Genomic DNA, 24,214 nt, shown 5'->3' on the forward strand with positions numbered 1-24,214 from the left:
TTTTAAGTGATCCATACATTCAATTAAAAAATTATTGAAAGATGAGATAAAAAAAGGGAAAATAGAAAATTAAAGATAAAGCAACAAACCACAGCAGGTTATATACACTGGTAGCAAAAGCATACAAATTGTCCAGGACTCTAAAATGTACAAGAGTGAAGAATGACCATTTCTTTATTACCACTATTAGCCTCAAAAAGAATAATAATTCTTTTTTGTTAGGAAATTTATGTTTTGTGTTGTGACTTCAACAGCTCTTTACTGACTCTATTCTAGAAAATAATATGTAAGAATTATTACCAGAAAGATCTTCTTAAGTATTCTGTTCAGTCTCTGAATCTTTCAGCAAGTTGTGTGTTGCTTTAGCTATTTTTCAACAAAATTGTACTCAAGGGGAGCCCTAAACAGAACTTTTATTCCAGTTACTTCTTTCTCAGTGCTGATAACTAACTTTCCACAATTACTTCCCAAGAGGACACCGGCACTAGAACCCCCTTCCAAAAGCAAACCGTCACTCCCTGACTTCTCCACGTTCCACCCTTGCCTTAGCCTGCCCTGCCCCCTCTGCCTAACAGAGGAGTCAAGCAGTCAGCGTCCCTTTCCAAGTTCTCTATTTCCTGCTAGTTTCCCCCTAAATCCCGGCAGTGCAGACATCAAATCCAAATCACACAGGATCCGAAGCAGCAATAGATATACAAAGGCAATTTGTTACCATTTGTGAAAGAAAGACAGCCAACTTCGTTAATTTCCCAAAGAAAATGGATCTGATTTTTTAAGAAACTTCCAACACCCATCGACCCTCGATGGGGTGTTTTAGCGAGCCGTAACCTCAAGCTCTACTTTACCTTTCTCTTGCCTAAGGTCTGACTTTCTGCTTAGGTTCAGATTGAGAGCGAACTGAACGAAAAACTACCAAGTGAAGCCAGGAAGAAAACTGGAGGATGCGGGCATCGATCCCGCTACCTCTCGCATGCTAAGCGAGCGCTCTACCATTTGAGCTAATCCCCCACCGCTGGGCACGGCTGGTTATCTGTTCCTCTAGAGGAGGGACAGAGCAGGGAGAAGTGAAGATAATTTTTTTTTTTTTTTTTAAAACCACTTTTGATCTTGTCTAGTAACTGAAACCAAAGTGACAAAAGTAAACCGCCCTTCCTTCGAGCCGGAGTCGAACCAGCGACCTAAGGATGGCTACGGAAATGCAACCTACAGTCCTCCGCTCTACCAGCTGAGCTATCGAAGGGGGCGGGCGGCTCTCCTCCCGTCTTGTTCCCATAACGTCGCCTCACTTTCTAGACTCCGTGTGGTGTGCCCTGCTCTCCTGGTTCCCAGGGCCCGGGAGTACGAGACGGCTCTTCCCACCTCAGGGCAGCCGGAGCAGACGCTGCCCCGGGTTTAGGAAGAGGCACTTCTGCCTGGGACCGGCTTGGCCGCGTTCTCTCCCGGTTTTTTTTTGTTTTGCTTTGTTTTTAATAACTCGGGAAACGCCAGAGAAGCTTAAGGAACAAACACAAACAGCCGCACTTTGGAACTAACTGGCCCGAGCATGTCCTCGCTCTGGGATCGCAAAAGGTTTCACACGTGGGATGTCACAGACCCACGATGGTGCCAAAGTGCAGAGCCGCCAAACTGTTCTTTGGGATGCTATGATTGACTGAGGGGCACATCCTGAAAAGAAAGGGCTTGTAAGTCATAGGAAGCCAGGGAGGAAAAAACAAAAAGGACCCGTCTCCTTCGAGCCGGAATCGAACCAGCGACCTAAGGATCTCTCTTGCTAGGGAACCAGCTACAGTCCTCCGCTCTACCAGCTGAGCTATCGAAGGGACTGGAGGATAGTGCGCGCCCCCTGAGATTCAACACTTAGGAGTCAGAACGCTCTCGTGGTTGGCTGAGGGTTTGAGCATGCGCATTTCGAAGAGCAAGGAACGAAGTACAAGCCGGTGTGAGGTTATACGCATGCGCAAGAAGACAGTCTCGCATGGTTTCTCTCCGTCCCGCTCTCTACCTCGCAAGCCCGTGACCCTGGGAAGGACCCTAACCCGAGTCCTGGTCCGCTGTGCCTAGACTCTGCGACTCCGCTGCCTGTCTGTTGCAGCCTTCCTTTGCTAGCCTATGTTTCCCCTCTGGTGGAGTCAGGTCCCGCCTTACTACGGTGTCAATCTGAAGGCCCCCCTGGGGCTTTGTGTGGAGGGCCAGTGGCGCAATGGATAACGCGTCTGACTACGGATCAGAAGATTGTAGGTTCGACTCCTACCTGGCTTGTGCCTTTTGATACTTCCACTTTTAAAACCAAAAGTCGGTACTTCCCCCTGAGTTTCCCAAACCAAGTAGTTAGATCACTGCAATAATGTAAGCCACACTTGGAGGCCAGAGAGCCGTGGCTCACTGTGGCCGCCGCTGCTCTGGTGGTTTCCAGTGCCCCGGGGAGGCTGGCTGGGTGCGCTCGGGCGTCTGGAAACCGACTGCCCCATTCAGAGCTGGTTGAAGTCCCAGCGCTGCATGGGACGCAGCTCAGATCCTCGGCTTTTGTAAATTATTTTAAGACATCACAATCACAGAGCCACCAAAGAAGGCCTCGCTCCCCTGACTCTGCAGGAAGAGGAAGGGCGGGAAAGTTAAGGGTACTTAAAATGTCTTTCTGATCCTGTTCTTACATTTAATTTTCACAAAGATATTCCCTCCCAGATAGGCCTGAGATCCCGTTACATTGGCCTGGTTTTGTAGTCATAGTCAAAGAGGGTTAGTAAATTGTTAGTGGCTCGTGGCTATTCTGTGATATTCTGCGGTCTCTACCTGTTAGCCCTACGTAAAAACCTTCCAGTGATGGTTCTTTTAACTAAGGAAGCTTGATGTTGGTTTGAGCAAATTGAGTTTCTGTATTGAAATTCTTATTTTAATCTTATTTGTAAAAGAGGGTCTGCAACTGTTTGGTTAAGTCTCCTGATAAGATATCGGTTCCCCCAAAATAAAAGTATGTGAAGTATGCGAAGAATAATATGAAGTTAGGAAAAAGAAAGCAATTAATTTTATAAAGTGGGAATGTAATTTCCCTAAGGTTGCTTAAACTTGGTCCAAAGAAGCTAAAATTGAAGGGAGAACGACAAGCATAGACAATTTGGGTAAAATGATGGTGGTTTTAATTTTTGTTTCCTACTGAACGTAATTTCTATTTTTGCATGTAACAAGCTGATGTATCTTTAAAGTTACATTGTGTTTCTAGAGTTTAAAAAAATTACTTCTGTGGGATTTGGGGGACATACATTGTACTCCTCCCTTAACGTTCATGGACAGAAGCAAATAAATTAGGTAAAGAGGAAAAAGCCTCTGTCTTATTCCTACCTTTTCCCATTTTATTATGGTGGCAAGCAAAGCATTTATTATCTGCAGAGGTCATAGTCATGGCCATCATTGCAGGATGGCAGATACCATCACCCTTGGTATGTCCCCTTTTACTACAGCCAGCCTAAGTAACAGATTTCAAGACATGCATGATTTCTGGCTCTTTTACTTGTAGCAAAAATTCACACAGAGCTAGTGTAAGCAAGAGAAGCATTTATTATAATGATTCAAGGGTATTTCTCCAGGAAACCTAGAATGAAATATACCTTGGCCTTCTTAAAGGCTTCTCTCGGTGTCCCTCAGCTCTTGTCTATGTTGCTCTAATATCATGTTGAAAAAAGTTCCCTTAAAAGTTCCTGAGCTTTTCTTAGTCTATAACCCTGAGACTCCCTTCTTTTTTTTAGGCTTCACTGCAAAAATTTCCATTGTTCTGGCCTCATTTAGATCTTCATTCCCTGTATTCAAGGGGCAGAATAGCATGTCTTGTTTGGCATATTTGAGGAGGAAGGCATTTGAAAGCAAATGAGACTATATGGATATAGCTTGGAATAGAGATAGAGAAAACTATAGTTCAAAATGCACATTTTGTAAGCTAACAGAAACAAAAGCATTCTTTCAGTAGAGTTCCCAAGAGACTTCAGGCACAGAACAGTGAAGAGGTCAGTTGTCCACAACTTTGTACAGCTGTTGCTGAATTTGTCCTTTGGTGGAGCAGCCTGAAGAGCTGCTTAAGCAGAGTAGATTTTCTTGGAGAGATCATGGATGGGTATAGGTTGGGAAGAGAGGCAGAGCAAATCCTAATAATATACATGGAAAGAAAAGAATGCCACCCCATCCCACTCTTAGAATGAGTCTCTTCTTGAGTTGGTAGTTTGGGGTATCTTGGTTCAGATGACTGTTCTCCCACAATGCACCATAAATGAAAAAGCCTGCATGTCCCCCAAGACCCAGCCATTCTATGATATGAATCATTGTAGTTGTTCATTCATAAATATGAAAATATGTTTACCAGACAATTGAGAGGAAACAACAGCTTAAAAAAAGAAAGTTCAAGATGAACAAATTAAGTAAATGACCCAGGAGGAAACAGATAATGTGAGGAATAGAACAGAACTATGTTTTTTAATGCTAATGGATATCCTCAGAGACAGCCAAAGGGTATTGCAACAATGAAAACCAGAACACGGTGATATTAAAAGGAGCCACTAGAGAATAATAGAGTTCTTGAAAACTTAAAGTGCAATGGCTAAGGTGAAAAATAACATATCAGAAATGGCTAAAGACCAAATATGAAGATAGGGAAGATAAAATGGAAAATATCTCATAAGACACCAGACCATAGAAGGCAAAAATATATATATATATATAAAAATAGGAACATAAAAGACCCAAAAGACACAATAGCTACATATTAAGTTCCAGGAAGAGAAGGAAACAATGCAGGGGAAAGGAATGGAAGAAAGACATTGTTCATCTATTCAAAAGGGCCACCCAAACAGGATGGATAAAAAACAAATGTGCCTTGATACAGCCTTGTAAAATTTAAAACCTTGAAGAATGAAGGTGAAACCCTAAGTTTTCATAGATGGAGGCACAATAGAACAACGGAAAAACCAGACTAGCTACAAAGAATAAGAACTAGATTATGATCAGACTTCTTGGATTTAGAGGACAGTAGAGTTCTGTGGGGAAATAATTTAGAACCTTGAATTGCCTACCCAGTAGGTAGCAATCACATTTTAGAACAGATACTTAATACTCGCAAGGTCTCTAAAATTTAAATTATATGATTCTTTCTGAAATAAATAATAATTTAAACAACACATTATTTGAGGATGTCATGCTGAATGGGTTCTTCAAGATGATGAAGCTGAGGCAGAATTAGCAATTTTTTTCCTGGGGAGTAACATGTGTGAGTGGAAAAGGAAAGGATACAAGTTGAGTAGGAGTACCCATAGGACACTGATGCTGACCTGACAGTTTCTACTAGCCCCGTTGATAGCTCCAAAGCAAAGATTTCTCTTTAAAGGAGTTCTGAGTTGGGCAGAAATGATTGGGCCCTTGTATCACTGCCTTGCTCAGGCATTGACCAGAGACAGATTACCACCGGGGGATCCTGTAGACTGTCACTTAGCTGTGCTCCTTGCAGCTGGGCAGTTAGTCCTTTCCTGAAAGGTGGTCTAGCAGTGCACTTCTGTATCTTCCACAGATGTACTTTTGCAAAACAAAGGAAAATCCAAGAAAGAATAGTACACATGACTTAAGACAAAAGGAAACCAACTCAGGGTCTCAGGTTGACAGTGCTACAGTTTGAATGTTTTTGTCCCCCTAAAGATTCATGCGTTTGAGGTTTGGTCATCAGGCAGGGTGGTAGGTGGTGCTGGGAGATAGGAGTGAGACCTGTAAGTGGTGGTGCCTAGTGGGAGGTCCTTAGGTCCTGAGGCATGCCCTTGGAAGGAATCATAGGACACCTTTCTTTCTCTGACTTCTTGTTGAGGGATGTGATCCTTCCTCCAAAATCACAATTATTGTGTCATTTGCCATGGTTGCCATTGCCAGAGACTATATCATGCTGTTTGGACTGTCAGCCTCCAAAACTGTGCTTAATCTTTATCAACTTTTCTGCCTGAGGAGTTTCATTATAGTAGCGAATTCTCATGAGTATAACAAGGATGTTAAGGAAATAATCAAGACGTGTGTGTGTGAGTGTGTGTGTGTGTGTGTGTACATGTGCATGCATACATAGATCAGAGAGCTCCAGGAAGATATCTTTTAAGAAGAAATGAATTCTTTTACAATAGCAAATGTGATTTTAAAAGATCATAAGTTACTTTTCTCGGAAAGATTCTTGGGAACTTCTAATACAAAAAAAATTTTTTTAAATATTGCCTAAATGTAAAATAAATTGCAATGTGGTACACTTCTGAGAAATTACGGGCACATGTTATGAAATATGTCAGTTCCTTTTACACACACACACACAAATTCATCGCAAATTCATTTACCATAGATTTAACCTCTGGTACCTCGGATTGTGACTGTGTTTGGAGACAGAGCATTTAAAGAGGTACTTAAGTTAAAATAGGGTCATTAGGTGGCTTTAACAGGTCCCCATTTGGACACTTAGGTTAGGAAAACTGGACCAATGACTTTGGGAGGAATGATGTTGAGAGGCAGCTTCTGATGCCAGGTCAGATAATACCCAAGACATTCTGGAATTAGCAAAGTGTTCCTTTTATTTACAGGTATGCTGTTTATCACCTCTAAAACCCAAAAGTCAAATCCATACAATTTTTTAGCAACAGTTCTCCATGATATCTGAAGATACAAAATGGTGTTCCACTTGAAAAAGTATCTTACACATATGCACACTAAAGAGCTTGATAGTTCTTCCTATCAGTGGAGGAAACCATTCTACAGATCAGGAAACTCTACCCAGAAAGGTTAAATAATTTGTTAAGAATTATCACAAATGTTGGGGAAGTAGGACTGAGCTCATATTTGTATATTGCACATCCATGGCTTTCTCTATATATGTACTGTCCCCAAAAAGGAGACATTCAGAGAATGTTTCCAAGATCAGAAAGGGAACCATTCTGTGGAGTTCTAGGGTAAATCAACTGCTTCCAGTTACTCACAGAGTTAGGTTCTATACAGTCACTGCAAACAGTGATTTAGTGGGTGCTAACTCATTGCTTCCAGGAGAAATACAGGGTTAGTTTTCTTTAAGCCTCTGGTTACATTTTCATCAATCAGTCAATGTATAACTTTGTTTTCTGTGTGTTTCTGTTTGAGGACGCCTAATTTAATATATACATTGCTAATTTGTTAATCTTGAGCTCCTTGCCAACAGCACTGCCTGAAGGAAGCTAATCTGACTGATGTACATGTTTCTTCATAAGGCCTCTTGCATCACAACCTCCAGTGCATAGGAGCATTTGACCGACATTACTTCAGCACAATGCTTGGTGCCATTTTTAAAAACAAAATCAACAAAACACACAAAAATGCAAAACACAAGGCACTACATAGACCATGTAAAGAATTTACAATAAGAGATCTGAAGCAAGAAGGCAAAGGATTGCCTTGTTCAAACTCAACTGGGGACATGTACACTGGGTGGCTCACAGATCATGTCATGAAGAAGAAAGTGCCATATTGGTTATAGATCTACAAATAAATTTTAGTGGGAAGGTAAAGGAGTTCAGAATACACCACACCAAAGAATGCGACTTTGACATAGTGTCTACTTTGAGCTGAAGCACCTGAGAAACAACAGAAACACTTTCTACCTAAAGTCAGGTCATAAAATTTCACATAAGAAAGATGCCCTCACTGTACCAGGAAGGAAAGAACATTCTCATCATTGGAGTCTGCGAGTTGTACCAAAGTGGATCTGAATCTACGAAACTAAGCCTCATTTTCCAATAGTTTCCCCCATATATTTTCTAGTCACCCTCCACAATTACTGACCCTAGCCCACACCTTTTTGTCTTGTCACCTCTCCATAATTTATCATTCTTTATTTACAAATGCATGTAAGCTTTTGACACTAATATCTTCTTTTTAAAATTTTTTTGTAGTTATAGATGGATAAAAATGCCTTTATTTTATATGTTTATGCTTATGTGGTGCTAAGGATTGAACCCAGTGAAGACACATGCTAGGCAAGTGCTCTGCCACTGAGCTACAGCCCCAGCCCTTGGGCCTAATGTCTTTTTTAAGTCTTCATCTTTCTTATGAATATGCCCATGTACATGAAAATATTAAATAAAACTTGTATGCAATTCTCTTGTTACTGTTTTATGTTAATTTAATTCTCAGGCCCAGACATAGAACCTGAGAATAGAAGGAAGTTATTCTTCCCCCAGAGAAGGAAGTTTGTTTTCTCTTACATAAGCACATCCACAAACATGAAATCTGAATGATGAGCGTTGAGTGTATTATTAGCCAAACTAAATCCTGAATTCTATACCAGATTACCATATCAAAATATTTTAATGAAACCAATCCCCATCCCCCTCCCTCTTTAAGAAGATTAATAGGAGACACTTGTATTACAGGGAGACGGTGAGACCCATCCATCCAATTCCTAGGGCCCCAAAAGACCCTGCAATCTCACTTACAGTCTTTCACTCAGGTAAAGTGAGACTAACATTTTTGCTTATTACATTTTCCCCAAATGTCTGATTAGGGATGGGAGGAGAATTTTGAAGGGAGATTTTCTTCAGAAGCATTTATTCCTTTAACAAATATTAATTTAACACTTGATGTGTGCTAGGCATCAGTGTTTCTTCTAGAGCTTGGGATATAGCAATAATCAAGGCAGACATACAAGCCTGTCCTGATGGAGCATACATTCTGGAGAGGCAGACAGACAATAAATAACAATAATTAATGTATATGTTAGGTTCCAAAGAGGTAAGGGCCAAAGAAAAAAGAAAGCATAATAGATTCAGTATGTGGAGGGGATCATGCTTCTCACAATGGCAAACTGATACCAGAAGCAAAATAAATTGCTATGGAATATATACATATGTGTACACACACACAGGAAACACATGCACACAAATACAAACACATACACACATGCACACATTCTTTAAAGGGCAGCAAATAGTATTTCGTTCCTTAGGAAAATGTTGAAATTTGCCAAGTTCTATTTCCTTTGTACTATGAAGAAATAATAAAAGAATGCTAATTTAGTAATATGAGAGATGAATGCTATATTTTTACTAATGGAAGCTTCACAATTTGTACCTTATTTTGTACAATGGAGAAATTAGATATAATTTCGCTTTTATTATGAACAGATAACATTTAAATCATGAAAAGATTTTATATCTTATTGTTGAGAGGTACTGAAAAACCTTATTTTTATATATAATAGCAATGTTGTCATCCCAATTTTGTGGACTCTGAATAATAGATTATATTAACTTGGATTTATAGACCTATGGTATTCACTTCAAGTGGGGGGAGGTACTAGTTATAATATATTGAATGTGAATATTATTTTCACATTAAATAAGCAGTTGTGTCTGACTTCACAGAATTCAAGTGTGACTTAGGGCACCAGGGTGGCATAGTAATTAAGCAGATAGACTTTGGAGCCTAACTACAGAAGTTCAAATGCTGGCTTTCCTATTATTAACATATGGGTTAATTAATGGCTCTGTGCTCCCCAATTTTTCTCATCTATAAAATGGGAAATGGTGATAGTATTGATCTCAGAGGGTTGCTATGAAGATCACATGAGACTGTTAAAGTAGGGCCTGGCTCATAGTAAGTACCATGTGTTGCCTCTTTTAAAATATGTTTAAAGGCTTTCTTAGCACCATCTAAACATCCTAGAAAATTATGGTCAGAACTCTGTTTAATAGAATTTTAAAAATCATAATTATGTATTTTATTTCATGTTACCTATCTATTTACTTTTGTTCTGGGCATGGAACCCAGGGCCTTGGACATCTGGAGCCATGTGCTCTAGAGCTGAGCCACACCTCTATCCCATAATTATTTATGAATATCAACCACTCTAAAATCACTTGCAAAACTAAACAATCCAAATTTTCACCCACTTGATTGTTGTTGCAGCTATAGGTTGGTCAGACAAGAGAAAGTGGCAAAGACCTTTCTATAAAGACAGCAAAGACTTTCCAAGTAAGGAGGTGCTTCAGAGAGTGAGGAAGGAGGACGAGGTGAAGAAAAGGAAGAGGAAGACATCTGCTGATTTGCTCTTGAGGAAGTCATTGGAAATAAAGTAACGGAAATTCCCTAGTCTTCACGCTCCTTGAACTACAAAGGGCAGTCAATGAAATGGGCCAAGTAACTTAATTTCTGTTTTAGTTTCTTAGTCTGAAATATAGGAACTGAAGATGGTGAGAGTACTTGTCTTTTATAGATTTTTAGGAGTATTACGTTAATCAATACAAAGCCGTTAGACTCAGGTATTAAACACTATGCCTATTGGCTATTGTTCATTCAGAATATTTGTTTTAAACTTATGAATGAGTGAGTCATCTTTTTAAAATACAAATAAATGCATCTATGATCCTAAGCCAACACTCTCATATCCTTTATTTTGAAGGATAGAATGCCGTAGAAAGAGGTAAGCGAGCGAGCAAGCTAAGAAAGGCAGGAGATAAACAGTAAAAAGAATAATTTTATTTACCATTAAAACTTTATCCTCTAACTCAAAATAACATGTATGTTTTTTGGATTTTGAAAGCTAAAAATTTTATTGCCTATCACGCTACACATTAATTAAAAAGAATAATTTCCATGTTGTTTTAGTCAGATTTTTTATTGTTGTGACAAAAAAAAAAAAAAAACTGAGAAAACAACTTAGAGGAGGAAGGATTTATTTTGGTTCACAGTTTTAGAGATTTTAGTCCCTGGTTGATTTGTTCCATTACTTTGGGTCTGAGGCCAAACAAAGCATTATGACAGAAGGGCATGGTGGGAGAAAACTGCTCACTACTTCACAGCAGCCAAAAAGTAGGGGGGGGGTGAAGGGGCTGGGGGCAACATATACCCACTCAGGGCATGCCTATAGTGATCTACTTCTTTCAAGTAGGTCCCATCTCCTACAGTTTCCACCACCTCCCAGTAGTCCTTTTAATAATGACCTCATCAATAAATTAGTCCATTGATGTGATCAGTGCCCTCATGAAAAGTACCCAAAAGCTCCTAGGTTATCTTCCCCAAAGCTCCTAGGTTATCTCTAAAATATTTTTTTTCTAAAATTATAATATTCCTGAAAATGCCAGTTTGAAAACTAGCTAATATTATGCATGACCAAATAGACCATTTGTAGATACAAACTTTGAGAAGATGAATATCTTCTCAAGAAATCAGAAGTGAAGATATTTAGGTATCAGAACATATCAAAAGTAAAAGAAAAATTCACGATGAGTAGGACCTCTTTTCCTGACCCTGGAAATGAGGGTGTGCCTAGTAACACATCATTGCAGAAGCCCATGATCTGATTTTCAGCAATCAGAAAGCTCAGTTGGCAGCCCAGCAGTGAGCAGGATGTGTTAACAGATGTCCTATAACCCTGATTTGATTCTAGGAATTTAATTTGGCTTCTTGGGGACAGCCCTGGAACAGCATGACAATTCTAGAAAGTGGTGTCACACTTACCCATTCATTTGGCACTAAGCAGGTTTAGATCTCCTTTTGGAGAAAGGCATTTCTCAGAAGTAGCATATGTTGAGAATTAATCAATTAACCAACAGGTAGGTGTTTATTAGTTTCCTAGTTTGTTTTTAGTGCTGTGGGAAAGATAAACTCTGACTCTAAAATGTAGTTCTGGAAAATACTACTAATTTGTCATCTATAATGTGACAATAACTGTTCTTCAGAGTGTGGTTACATAGGATTTGATCTCAATTTCTGGGCATTTGCAGTTGACAACCTCTCAGGAAGTGAATATAGATGAATATAGTTATTCAGGTGCTCAGGAGGCAAAGAATAACAACTGCAGGCTGGAAAAAAAAAGTAGTTTTGGAAAAGAGGACTTGTGTTTCTCAAACAAAATTTTTCTGTTTGGAGAAGGGTGGTGTTCTGGAAATGGACATTTGCCTTAATTTAGATGAGGGTTGAGGATGCTGAAATATCTGAAAAAGGTAACTTTAATTAAGTAATTGAAGTGAAGTGACAATGAGACTCTCCTCCATCTTCCTATTCTTCATTTCAGAGTATTTCATATAAAATATTAATATGCAAAAAAAATCAGTAAGCTAAGCCTCTGTAAAAATGACAGATGCTAGCAGCTTTTGCATTTCTAGCAGGTAGGAGTTTCTTTTTTTCTATAGTATAGGTTAAATGCTTATTTATTTAACAAATATTCTCTGACCATCTACCATGTGACCGGCACAAAAATCAGGCAAAAATCCTCGCCCTCCAGGTGTGGGAATCAGACAATGATCAAAATAGAGAAGTATTTTAGTAAAAGGTGCTAAGGAGAAAAAGTAGAGAGGAAGAACAGGAAACGAGGGCGGTCACAATTCTAAACATGGGAAGGTCTTAGAGAAATTTGAGGAAAGAGATATTTCACTTTGAAATCTAAAAACATTGAATTCATAGAAATAGAATGGTCTCTTTATGCTCTAAATAATTATATGTTCTAAATTAATCTCTGACTCAGAGCGGCAGTTTAACAGGGGAGCAAGAAATTTTCTCAATTAGGCTCTAAGTGCCCCCTATTTCTAGGGCTGTGAGAATCTACAGGGGTGCATATATTGATTCTCCAGTGAGTTTCTAGGGCTCATTTTGCTCCAGCCTGGTGGCTGCTGAGGAGTGTCTAATCTCATGTGATTTTTGAGGAGCCAGCTCTTTATTAGGGCTATGAAACCACAGCTTAATTTTGTCACTTGGGCAACCAAGTGCCACCCCATGGTAGAAGTTCTCCCCTGTGGGGACACAAATCTAGGCTACTCCAGGAACTCCTCCAGAATTCTCAAACCCACCTCAGTTTGGAGGACCCTCACAATGGGATCACTTCTCCTCAAATTTCATTAACACTTTCTAACAGCCTTTCTAATGGCCTGGCTTCCCAGACAGAAGCTTGAGTGGGAGAGGCCATTGTGCTAAGTGAAATAAACTAGGCACAGAAGATCAAATACCACATGATCTACTTGTATGTGGAATCTTGAAATGTTGAACTCATAGAAGCAGAGAGTTGAATGGTGGTTATCAGAGCTGGGGAGTTGGGGAGATGTTGGTTAAAGGGTTAAAAAAATAAGTCTGGTGGTTGTTTTCAGGTCTCTGGCTACCCTTGGTTTGAAACCAAAAGGGTGCCTGTAGCAAAGAACAACCTTTTAATATGATACTCAAAATAAGAGGCTTAATTCCTTTTGGTCTCCAAAGAACTAACGACAAAACAAAATGAATGTCTCAATCCATTCAAATAACCTTGCCAATACATTCAAATAACAAATGTGGTCCCTTTAAATTATTTGTCAATATACTCAGAGAATTGTGAGAATAATATATTTGCCCCCCACTTTGCTTATTAGCATTGTGATTCTGTATGTGGAGTTGGGTGGGGAGATATTCATCTGAGGGTGTTTTGTTAGTTTCACATCTCTCCCTTCACCATCAGACCAGTTCAGATAAGAGACAGTAAGCAAGGTATAGAGGTGACCAAGGGGAGCAAGAGACCAGGAGACAGAAACAGAAATGAGGGTCCGATGGAGGAAAGGTAGACGTGGGAAAGGGGAGGACAGGGAAGAAAATGTACTGAGAAGAAATAAGGGAGAAAGGACAAAGGAGAAGATGAAGTTAAATAGACTTAGAACGAGGGTTGGAAAATGAAATAGTGAAGATGGACAATGAAGAAACAAGTTAGTTGAAGAAATTATGTTAAAATTATACAGAAGGTCAGAAATTATGTTAAAATTATACAGAAGACCAGAAGCCTGACACAGGATTCCTGGAGGCTCCATGGGGAACCTGCTTCCTTGAGCATGCTTGCTTCAAGAGCTGCCTGTTTCTTGGTTCATGTTCCCTTTCTCCTCCATCTTCAAAGCGCCTCTCAGATCATTCTCTGAGGTTCAAATTTCATCTCTCTATTCTTCTGCACCACCTCCCTGCCATCATCTCCTTCCTCCATGAATCAAGAGAAGTTCTCCACTTTTAAGGATTCATGGGATTACATTGGACCTGCCTGGATAATGCAGGATAATCTCCCCATCTCATGGTCCATAAAATCATAGCTGCCCAGCCTCTTTTGCTATAAATGATGTTATATTCACAGATGCTGGGAATCAGAACACTGATTACATCCTTGGGGCCATTGCTGTGTCTCTCAGAGATTTGCAGGCTTCATTGGAACCCTCTCTGTTAATCAAAGTATCAGGCAGTGCAGTTTTGGGGAGCCCAATTCCAATCTAGACCATGTTGAATGCGTCTTAGCCTACATACCATTTGAAATGTAGAAATAGATGTAGTTCCTAAAAAGTCAAGATATTCATTTTGATAAAAATAAATGCATATGCCTTTTTATTATATTCTAATGTATAATGGCAGGAAAATCAATGGATGACTTTGAAACCTTAAATAAAATCTCCTACTCTGGTAGCACGGTGCCCAGGATTAGATAAGAGCCACTGAAGTGGTGTCTTTGTCTGACTCTGTGCGGCCATTGCTGAGGCTCGTGGTCAGCATATCCCTTCTATCCTTGACACTTCTCTGATAAGATGCTTGTAGATTCAGAATGACTACAGGTGATTCCAGATGGCAGCTTCTGCTGACTCCCAAAAATTGCTTAAGCAGGCCCACCTCAGATGAAGAACCCATCCTAGTTTCTCTGTGGCAGAGGGGAATTCTGTGGAATTCACTTCCTCCTTCACAGGTGTGTTCATGTGCTTGTGTTTGCACACATCATTGTAACAAGAAACTGACCTTCTGTGGAGAATATTGGCCGGAACCCTCTGGAATTTGATTCCATAATCTGATTCTGATTCTGGTTCATGCCCTGTTCTCTTCTTAACAACATTTGGATCAGCTTCCTGAGCAAGTTGAAAGTGAAAGTTAAAAAATTCCATGTGAGGATGAAAAAGGAAGTCTGGAAGGAAATGAGAAGGTGAGCTTTGTAATTGGCTATTCAAAAATAAGGTCAGATCTTTACTTAGAAGAAGAAAGGAAGGAAATGTAGTGACTCAAATTATCTACAATTTGGGCTATTTTGCCTATTGTTTCCTCCAAACACAAAGTAGCATTTGTTGAATTCCAAGCACTTGCTGGTTATTGGGGCTACTAATACTGAGTATTTTCATAGGTCTTATTGTGTGAGAGAGTTTGTATGCATTATGTTTGTCTGTATCAACATATTCAAATTCATGTAAAATTTTATGTTTGTTAAATTGCTGCCTGACTTTTTAGAAGTTCTTTCACATCAGCTACTTTATCTGATCTCATAGCAATTCAGAAAGTGGCCAGTACAGATATGAAATCAGAGTCATAAAGAAATTAATCATCTTATTCTCACCTTACTTGGTCCTAGGGCTAAGGAGTGTTAGGTTACAATCAAGTTTCTTAACTTTAAAATCAATACTCTTTCTATTTAATTCTGTATGAAAAAAAAATTCCATAACTCAAGAGTTTGGGCAGATTTAATGATTTCAGAACTATCAGAGCTATAACACTAATTTTCATTTACAACATATATTTAACAGCAATTGACCATAATTTGGTGCTGAGGGGAGTATTAAACAATGAAAAAAGATAGCGTTTCATGCAATATTATATAAAAATATAACAAGATCTTGAAAATGTAATATTATATAAAGAACTAAGAGACTCAGAAAAAAGGTTTGTTGCTGAACTATTTTAAAATAGTACACAGTTTCTATCACATGATGAATGTAAGAATCAAACAAGAAAATACAGAGACAACTTCTGAGTTCAAATTGCCCAACATGCACAAAGCTAAGCATTTTCTGCACAGTATAATTAATTCCACCAAAAAAGAGGAAGATATACCTTTAAATTGATTAAACTATAAATTTAGAATTCTACCCCATTACCTCATGTGTTTCTTTTCCTTAGTGTAACTAATCTGAGCCAGTTATACAAAAATTATTTTACTGAAAAATGGTCAACACACTGGTACTGGTTCAGACTCAGAAAAATTTTCTGGATTATTTATAAGATTCAAACAGATCGAATTTTTTGTTTTGTTTTTAAAGTCAACCTAAAGGTACACACAAAATCTGTTTCTTCCTGATTTTACTTGATGGTTTTCAATAAATGTTCATTTTTAACCTTCCAAAAAATGTATTCTAAAACAATGTGATTTGTCTTTTAGAATTTAATCATCTCTTCCTGACTCTTGAAATATTTCTCTAGCCATGTCAAATATTAACAAAGAGCTCCACATACAAAAAAATTCCCCTTAATTCTTCTGTCTTTTGCTGATATTTGTGGCAGATATGAACATTGCATTTGATTAAGTAGATGGAATCTACTTAATCCTACTTTTGTCTGTGAATATGAGGTCTAGCTCAGTTAAGGGACAGGCTCATATAGACTGTCTAATACCACTGTCTTACTGCATTTAAGGAGCATAATATGAGTCTTCAGATCTTTATTCATCAAAATTGAATGTGTTTCATTAGGAATTCTACTCAAAGAGAAAGTCTGCCTACTGAGAAAACTATGTAGCAACCATTTTCCCTTAGCCTAAAAACAAAATACAAGTGTCTAAAAGTTCACAGCATTTCATGTCTCAACCTCCCCCAACCATGTGGAGATATGGCTGAACCAAGAGGAGGTGTTTTGGACTCTCAGGCTCAACATCAGGAGTCTGTGCAATAACTTCGAGATCCTTCTCGGATCAGCTGTGTTTTCTCATTTGCATTTGTAGGCTGGAGAACAACAGGAAAGTCCACATCTAAAAATAAACAGAGAAAAGCAACAAATATGCTTATCAAATTATAGTTCCTTTAATGGGGGGCAAGAGGTAGGTATTTTTCTTGAAATGATAATGAGCAAACTAATTGAATTCATGAAATATTATTACTATTAAAATGCCTATCCCTTTAAGCACTACAAAAGGGAGGAGACAACTGTACATTCCTTGCTCAAGTTCTGTTAATTTCAGAATTATAAAACTGAAGCTGTAAGCCCAACTTTCCCTTGAAAGAGAGAGGCTTGCTGAACCTACTGAACTTGAACTTAAGTTTTCACTACCTTGTGAAGATGGACCCCGAGCCACCAATATGGTTGTGCAGGTTGGACACTCTAAAGCACTGTGGGCACCTTCATAAATGTGTATCTGTATGAAAAGTCTAGTTTATGTGGCACATGACCCCTAAAATTTACAGTGCATAATTTCATGCAGATTCCCCTCTGAGATAGGAGTCAAAACCCAGAGCTTGTTTAGGTGGAGAGTCTAATAGGAAGTTCTCCACATAAAGGTAGTGCCCCAAATGGTTATGTCTTCTCTAAATCACGATACCCTTAAATCTGCAGGGAGACTTGTTAGACTTGAGTTTTGGCATTGAGTTGAAGGAACTTCTCTTAAAATGTTTAATGGCAGGCCAAGGAGTACTCAGGTTGACAGATCAAGTTTTCATCACCTGTGTGTTCTAAGCAAGATGACAATTTCATTTAAAGTGGTCCAGTGCAAGACTACTCCCAGGCACCTAGCAGAAGTGAATGACTTCACATTCAACATAGTTCTAAAGAATCCCTATAACATTGCAAGAAATGTAATTTCATAGTAAAAACAAAGAGATAAGAGGGAAGGGAAAATTACACACAGAATGCACATTGAGTGACAATTTTTCTTTATATTGGTATATTAAAATTATACATAATAGTGTCATTCATTGTTACATATTCATATATGCATAAAATGTAACACTATGATTTGGTCAGTTTCATTCCCTAGCACCTCTTTTCCTCCCTCCCCTGGTCCCCCCCTTCCTTTACTCTACCATTCTTCTGAAGAGAATATTAATGTAGTACAATACAGATATAAGGAGATTATCTGGGAAAACATGAAAGATGGCAAAAGAAATGAATAGGGTGATAAAATCTAACATATCTAATGCAACTTCCAAAGGGAGGAAAAAAGAGGAAAGGCTGTATTTGAGGATTTTATGACTGAGAATTTTCTAGAACTGATGAGACACCAATCCACAGATTCAACAGAAATTAAAGAGAAGCCCATATTTAGAACATCTTAGTTCTAATGAAGATCATCAGAGACAGTGGTTTCAAAATCAGTCTCAATAGGAAGTATGATACTATGTAATTACATCTACAGTATGTCAAAAGAAGAACTCTGTCAACTTTATTTTGTTGATTAACTCTCTAAGTTTTTTTTTTATTAAAGCATGAAATAAATGTATATCCAGACAATAAAAACAGAAAATTTGCCACCAGAAGACCAAATTTAAACATATAACAGGCAGAAAGGAAATGTTATCTGATGGAAGATTTCTGCTGTAAAAAGGAATGATTAGCAAAAAACCACACACACACACACACACACACAATAGGGTGATACTCCAACATACTGGCACAAGCACTGATTACTTAATAAGACTCCTAAAGCTCAAGAAATAAAACTAAATATCAATAAGTGAAATGACTTCAAATTAAAAAGCTTTTGCAAGGCTGGGGTTGTGGATCAGCAGCAGAACATTTGCCTGGCATGTGTGAGGCCCTGGGTTCAAATCTCAGCACCACATATAAATAAATAAAATAAAGGTCCATCAACAACTTAAAAAACAATTCTTTAAAAAAAAAAAAAAGCTTTTGCACCACCAAGGAAACAATGAAGAATGTGAAGAGAGAGCCTATTGAGAGATTATTACTAGCCATTCTTCCTATAGGAAATTAGTATCCAGAATATATGAAGAAAACAAACAAACAAAAACCTAAAAAACTCCCCCAAATAACCCATGGGCAAATGAACTAAATAGACATTTCTCAAAAAAGACAAATACAAATGGCCAAGAAATATATGAAAAAGTGTTCAACACCCTTAGCAATCAAGGAGATGCAAAAATCCAGACTACACTAAAATTTCATCTTACTCAAGTCACAATGGCAATCACCAATAAATGCTGATGAGGATGTGGGGGAAAAGGTACACTCATTCATTGTTGGTAGGAATACAAACTAGGACAACAACTTTGAAAAAGAGTGTGGACATTCCTCAAAAATGAGGAGTGGAACCACCATATGACCCAGCTATCCTACTCCTTTGTATTTATCCAAAAGATCTAAAATCATCACACTACAGTGCCATGTGCATACCAATGTTTATAGTAGCACAATTCACAATAGCCAAGTTATGGAATCAGCCTAGGTGCCTGTCAATTGAGAAATAGATAAAGAAAAGTGGTATATCGAGGCAACAGAATTCTATTAAGCTGTAAAGAAGAATGGCATTATGTCATTTGCTGGTAAATGGATGGAACTGGAGAATATCAAGCTAAGTGAAATAAGCCAGACTGAGAAAGTTAAGGGTCAAATGTCTTTTCTGATATGTGGAAGCTTAAAGAAAATAGGAATTTTAAATGGGGATCTTATGAAAATAGAAGGGAGATCAGTAGTGTAGAAGCAGGGGACCTAAGAGGAGGGGAGGGAAAAAGGAAGAACCAGGGAATTAAGTTGACAAAATTATTTCATGTGCATCTATGAGTATATCTCAATGCATTCCAATTTTATACATAACAATAATGCATAAATTTAAAAAATAAATAGAGGTAAGACCAGCAGGGTAGAAAAAGGGAATCAGAAGAGGGAGGAAGAGAGGGAAAGGAAATGTACTGGGAATTGAAATGGAGAAACTATGCTATATCAAAATGAACCCTGAAATTATGTAAAACTATAATGTACTAATACAAAAATAAAAAAGATAATAGTAAATATGTGAGTAGAACCAAAGTATTATTGCTAGATTGTAAGATTAAAGGTAATAGGAACCAAGTCTTTCTTTTTCCTAGCCCCTAACATACTGTCAAGAAAATGTTAAGTTCTCAAAATTTTTGCTGTTGAAAGTTTATCTCTATAAACCAGGCTGGTAAATTACTCAACTTTGGCAGCCAAAAATCAAGAAAGCTTAGGTCCGCTTTGCTTTGTTGGGGACCATTTTGATGAGCTGATTCACTGTCTTACTGCTCTCGCCTGGGGCCTTGATGCTTGCTTAACATTTTCATGTGAAGATGCACAAATTTCTGGCATTATTTTTCATGCATTATTTTCGAAATTGTTCTTCTTGATTGTGGGAAGGAAGCTGAGTGGAGGAAGGGGGCAAAAAGAGGAAGGGTGAATTTATTTCTTCCTTGGTACCCTTTTCCTCAGCAGTCAGATGTGCTGAATACTGAACAGCCAGTATAATAAATGAATCAATATCTTGGCCAAGAGCAAGAGCCATATGGCTTCATCTTCACAGTGGTTGTGAATTTATTTGGGTTTTATCCAGGTGAGTGGCAAGAACAGTTAAGCAACCAACATATTTTTCTGTGCACTGAATCATACATTTTTAGATCCAAGGTCAATACCATAAGATCTACTTCTTTTTTAGATACTTTATTCCCTTTCCTCTCCTTAAAAAAGGAAAGAAAAGAAAGAAGAAAAATCATGACTCCACAAGAACTTTTTTTGGGATTTAGCTGGAAGTTTTGGTTGGATATAATTTAATTGGCTTCAGCTTAGAAGAAACAAAATCAATTTAGCTCCTGTATTTTTTATTTGCTTTTCCAGGATGTTCAGAAATGACTGGTGTACTTTAGGCTTTTGTTTTGATACCTTGTTACATTGTCACACATACATTCATGGCTCTATTTGGAGATGGTCTCGAAAATCCTCTCAGCTAGTGGGGTTCTGATTTCACTGTGACCTTCAGAAACCTGAGGACTATAGAGGCTAAATGAAATTGTTTTAAATATGCCAATCAAAATTTCACAATGTGAAGCTTCTAATTTGGGATCATGAAAGTAAGGGAAATAACCTAGTATCTACTACTTTTTACCTTTCAGGTTTTAACTTTTCAAAGATGAAAAAAAAAAAAAAAAAGAAGTGTTCTCCTTCACCCTGCCAAAGACACACTCTCTCTTCCATTTGACTTTGATTAATGCATAGGAGCAATATAATCTTCCTATGTTCCTAGGATCTCACTGGGAGTATATTTTTTATTTTGAGAAAGAGATGTAATCATTTATAGGTTCTCTAGTTGATTATTGGAGATGCACTGTTTGAACTTTGTTTCCTTTATTTCTTAAAGGTAGAAGCTGGGTTATATCCTTTGACATAGTTGAAAGAAATAAAATAACCAAGATATATCCTCTCTTCTACCAAATTTCACCCTATACCACTCTCTCCTGAACAGAGACTTTTGCCATGTTATTCTATTAAGAGTATCCTCGCCTTTAGCCAGGGTCAAGGAGTAGATATGATTGAAATATGCACACAGGAAAAAAGCCTTAGAAAACAGTCTAATTTTATAATTATCTCAAGGTAGGTGAAAAACATTTCTAATGTTTCTAATGTGTTTTATAAGTCAACAGATAAAAAGGATTTGATATTTCAAATTTGGATTTTTATAAATTAAAAATATATTTATAAGATCCTATAACATCTTCTTAAAAGTAAAACTTGAGGTGATTGGCCAATGAATTGAAATCAGAAATGTGTTTTTCTAATAAACCCCTACTTTTTCTTCTTTATGGGTAGTCTAGTAAGGCTCAGAAGAAAGTTGCCAGTGATTACTGTTAGTTTTGTTCTAGAGAAAGCATTATCTCATATTAGTTCTATTACATTTATGTCTTGGCATTTCTGGATAAGAGACAATAGAAGAAATGCTAATTCATTCAAATCAGTTTTCATGTATTAAAAATAAATTTCCAGTTGTAATATTCATATCATGGTCAAATCTCCAAGCACAGTATAACTTGAAGTATGACATTTAGACTGACAATTAATATAAATCCCTAGATCTACCCATTCCTCCCCACCCTACTGTATCTCACCTCAATTTGTTTCCCCTTCCACTTTCCAGGAAAATGGAAATTTAGCACTGGTTAGATAATTTCCAAAACCCAGTGCAATGAAAATATGATATATTTTATTTGAAAATTAAGAATTTCAAAACAACAACAATGGAGCAGTAAATTCAGTGCTCAGAATCCTTGCCAATGTAATAAGGCAAGAAAATGAAACAAAGGGCATCCCATCTAGAATGAAGTGGCCCCCATGGATTGCTCCCAATTCTAGAACCCTAGGATTTTATCATTATCTAGAACACAAGGATTAAAAATCCTCTGAGTGAGACAATGTTTGCCACTTTTTATTTAATTTCATTAAAGTAAAATTATGAAAGCCCAATGTCACACCATTGCCTTCCAATCTCCCCCATTTTCTTCTGATGCCTTTACATTTAAGTTTTGCAACTTTGTATCTTGATGTACATTGCTTCTCATTAATTATGAGAACAGAACTTTGATATTTGAGTAACTGGTAATCCTCTTTGGTTACTAACTTTAAGTGAGATCCCTTCTTTCACAGAACAGATTAGACGTTAGTTTATTTATCAGAAGACCTCAGTTCAGAAAGCACAGTCTGCTTTTGAGGTCTGCTTTTTCTTACCAGCCTTAATTTGCATTAATTTCACCTGTGAAGTACAAGTCTCTGAGTTAGTGAAGTACAAATCTGAAATTAATGCAACAAACTGCAAATGAAGAATAGATTCTCATAATAAAATGTTAGACTGGAGAGAATTGAGGGATTTACTGCAGAGTTGATGGTACTTGACGCTTCGGGGCCCTCACCTTCAGAGACCTTTCCAAGAGTCTATGTTTATAGATCAGAAAAAGGAAGATATTTATAGACTATAATCAGCCAAAAATTGCCTCTTTCTATGCTGATTTTCCCTTCTCTCTGACAAATGAAAACAGAGAGCTTTTGGGGGATTTGCTTAAGGGAGAATAGAGCTGGAGATAGGTTTCATTTGAGTTTAGTGGATTATGTTTTTGTGGTTTGCAGCAACTCTATGTATTATTAATTATTGCTAGCCATGTGGGTGTAGGAATGCCTTTAGGAATGCTCCTACAGCTCATTATGTCAATTCACTTACTTGAACATGGAGATCTAAGACAAAAGTCATGTCACATAATATGAATGTGTCTAGTGGGCTCTGGCCTGGGGAGTATTAGATGCTGAAACAAGGTTTGAAATGTACAGAGGTGGTCTGTGGAAATTTCTTGCAAATCTTACATCTTTTTATATAAAATAAGCTAAATAGTTTCCCCAAATTTGACAAACCCTAAACAACACTATAAATAATGAGTTGCAGAGTTGACCGAACACGTTCTAATTCACCAATAATAAAAAAGAAAAAAAAAATGGGCCAAACACACTAGAAGAGAGGCAGAATTAGTATTATATATATATTTTTTTTACTATAGAAAATTGTGTTACAAAAAATAAGACAAGAATATGCATCCATACAGCATTAGAGGGAAATATCAGGGCTATGTTAGGCAGTTAATTATATGACTGCTGCTTTTATAGATTTTGTAATATAGGTGGTATTTTTCAGAGCTCTACAACTTTCTCATTTCAAATGAATATTCACTGCCAGATCTTATTTTGTGTTCTTTTTCTTAAAGAGGGCTGAAAAAAATTACATTTCAGGTCCCACAAAACCCGGATCATCCCTGCATAAGAGCTTTTAAGTATTTAGAAATAAAAAAAAAAAATGTTATCCTTTTGGTTACGGATTCTTAATGATACAGTCAAACGAAGACTCCAGAATCTGACCTCTGAAACAGAATTGGTAGCTCTATGGTGTCAGAGAAACTGAGAACAGTGACAGGCACACAGATTCATCACCAAGCCCCCAGCAGGGAGGAAATCTGGGTGGAATCTGGCACCTAGTCTGGATTTCTGTTTTCAAAAAGAAATCTTCCACAAAGATCTATTGAAATGACCTGGTAGAGCTTTTATCTAATTCAAAAGAGCAAAGATTGTGAAGCCTTTCAGAGAAGTGTGAAATACTGAATTTGGGGTATCTAGGTTCAGTTCATCTAGTTTGGGTTTTCCCAAATATAAAGGAAAAGTTAAGACAAGGTCGAGACTATGGATGATAATGAAGATGATACTCTCCTGTCTTTCTGTCCCTCCCTGTCCTCTGTCAGTGAGTGGGTACTGGGCTGGAACAAGAGATGTTATGGAGAGATCCTATATGGTCAATGCAGCCAGTGACCCCTGATGTGATCTTTTTTTTAAAAAAAAATTTTTTTAGTTGTAGATGGACACAATATTTTTATTTATTTATTTTTATGTGGTGCTGAGAATGGAACCCAGTGCCTCACACATGCACTCTACCACTGAGCTACAGCCACAGCCCCAC

General features: G+C 37.8%; 1 protein-coding gene and 4 non-coding genes across 10 annotated transcripts in view; 1 reads left to right on the forward strand and 4 right to left on the reverse strand.

Annotated features, from left to right (window-relative positions):
- Window positions 1-935: 935 nt before the first annotated feature.
- Trnaa-agc lies at window positions 936-1,008 on the reverse strand. Its single transcript has one exon. It is a non-coding gene; the product is annotated as a tRNA-Ala (tRNA).
- A 142-nt stretch (window positions 1,009-1,150) lies between these two features.
- Window positions 1,151-1,240, reverse strand: Trnay-gua. The gene is given in 2 exon segments: window positions 1,151-1,186; window positions 1,204-1,240. It is a non-coding gene; the product is annotated as a tRNA-Tyr (tRNA).
- A 487-nt stretch (window positions 1,241-1,727) lies between these two features.
- Window positions 1,728-1,820, reverse strand: Trnay-gua. Its single transcript has 2 exons — window positions 1,784-1,820; window positions 1,728-1,763 (listed from the first exon to the last, which is right to left on the reverse strand). It is a non-coding gene; the product is annotated as a tRNA-Tyr (tRNA).
- A 366-nt stretch (window positions 1,821-2,186) lies between these two features.
- Trnar-acg lies at window positions 2,187-2,259 on the forward strand. Its single transcript has one exon. It is a non-coding gene; the product is annotated as a tRNA-Arg (tRNA).
- A 14,162-nt stretch (window positions 2,260-16,421) lies between these two features.
- The window catches only part of Dnajc5b (DnaJ heat shock protein family (Hsp40) member C5 beta), a 224,018-nt gene continuing 216,225 nt past the window's right edge, over window positions 16,422-24,214 (reverse strand). For all 6 annotated transcript variants that reach the window (XM_048782999.1, XM_048783003.1, XM_048783002.1 and 3 more), the window contains one exon: window positions 16,422-16,738. In XM_048782999.1, the coding sequence (XP_048638956.1) occupies window positions 16,644-16,738 (95 nt within the window). In that variant the 3' untranslated portion in view covers window positions 16,422-16,643. The remainder of the gene's footprint in view (window positions 16,739-24,214) is intronic.

This window comes from Marmota marmota, unplaced genomic scaffold (assembly GCF_001458135.2).
Source record: "Marmota marmota marmota unplaced genomic scaffold, marMar, whole genome shotgun sequence".
Taxonomy (NCBI): domain Eukaryota; kingdom Metazoa; phylum Chordata; class Mammalia; order Rodentia; family Sciuridae; genus Marmota; species Marmota marmota.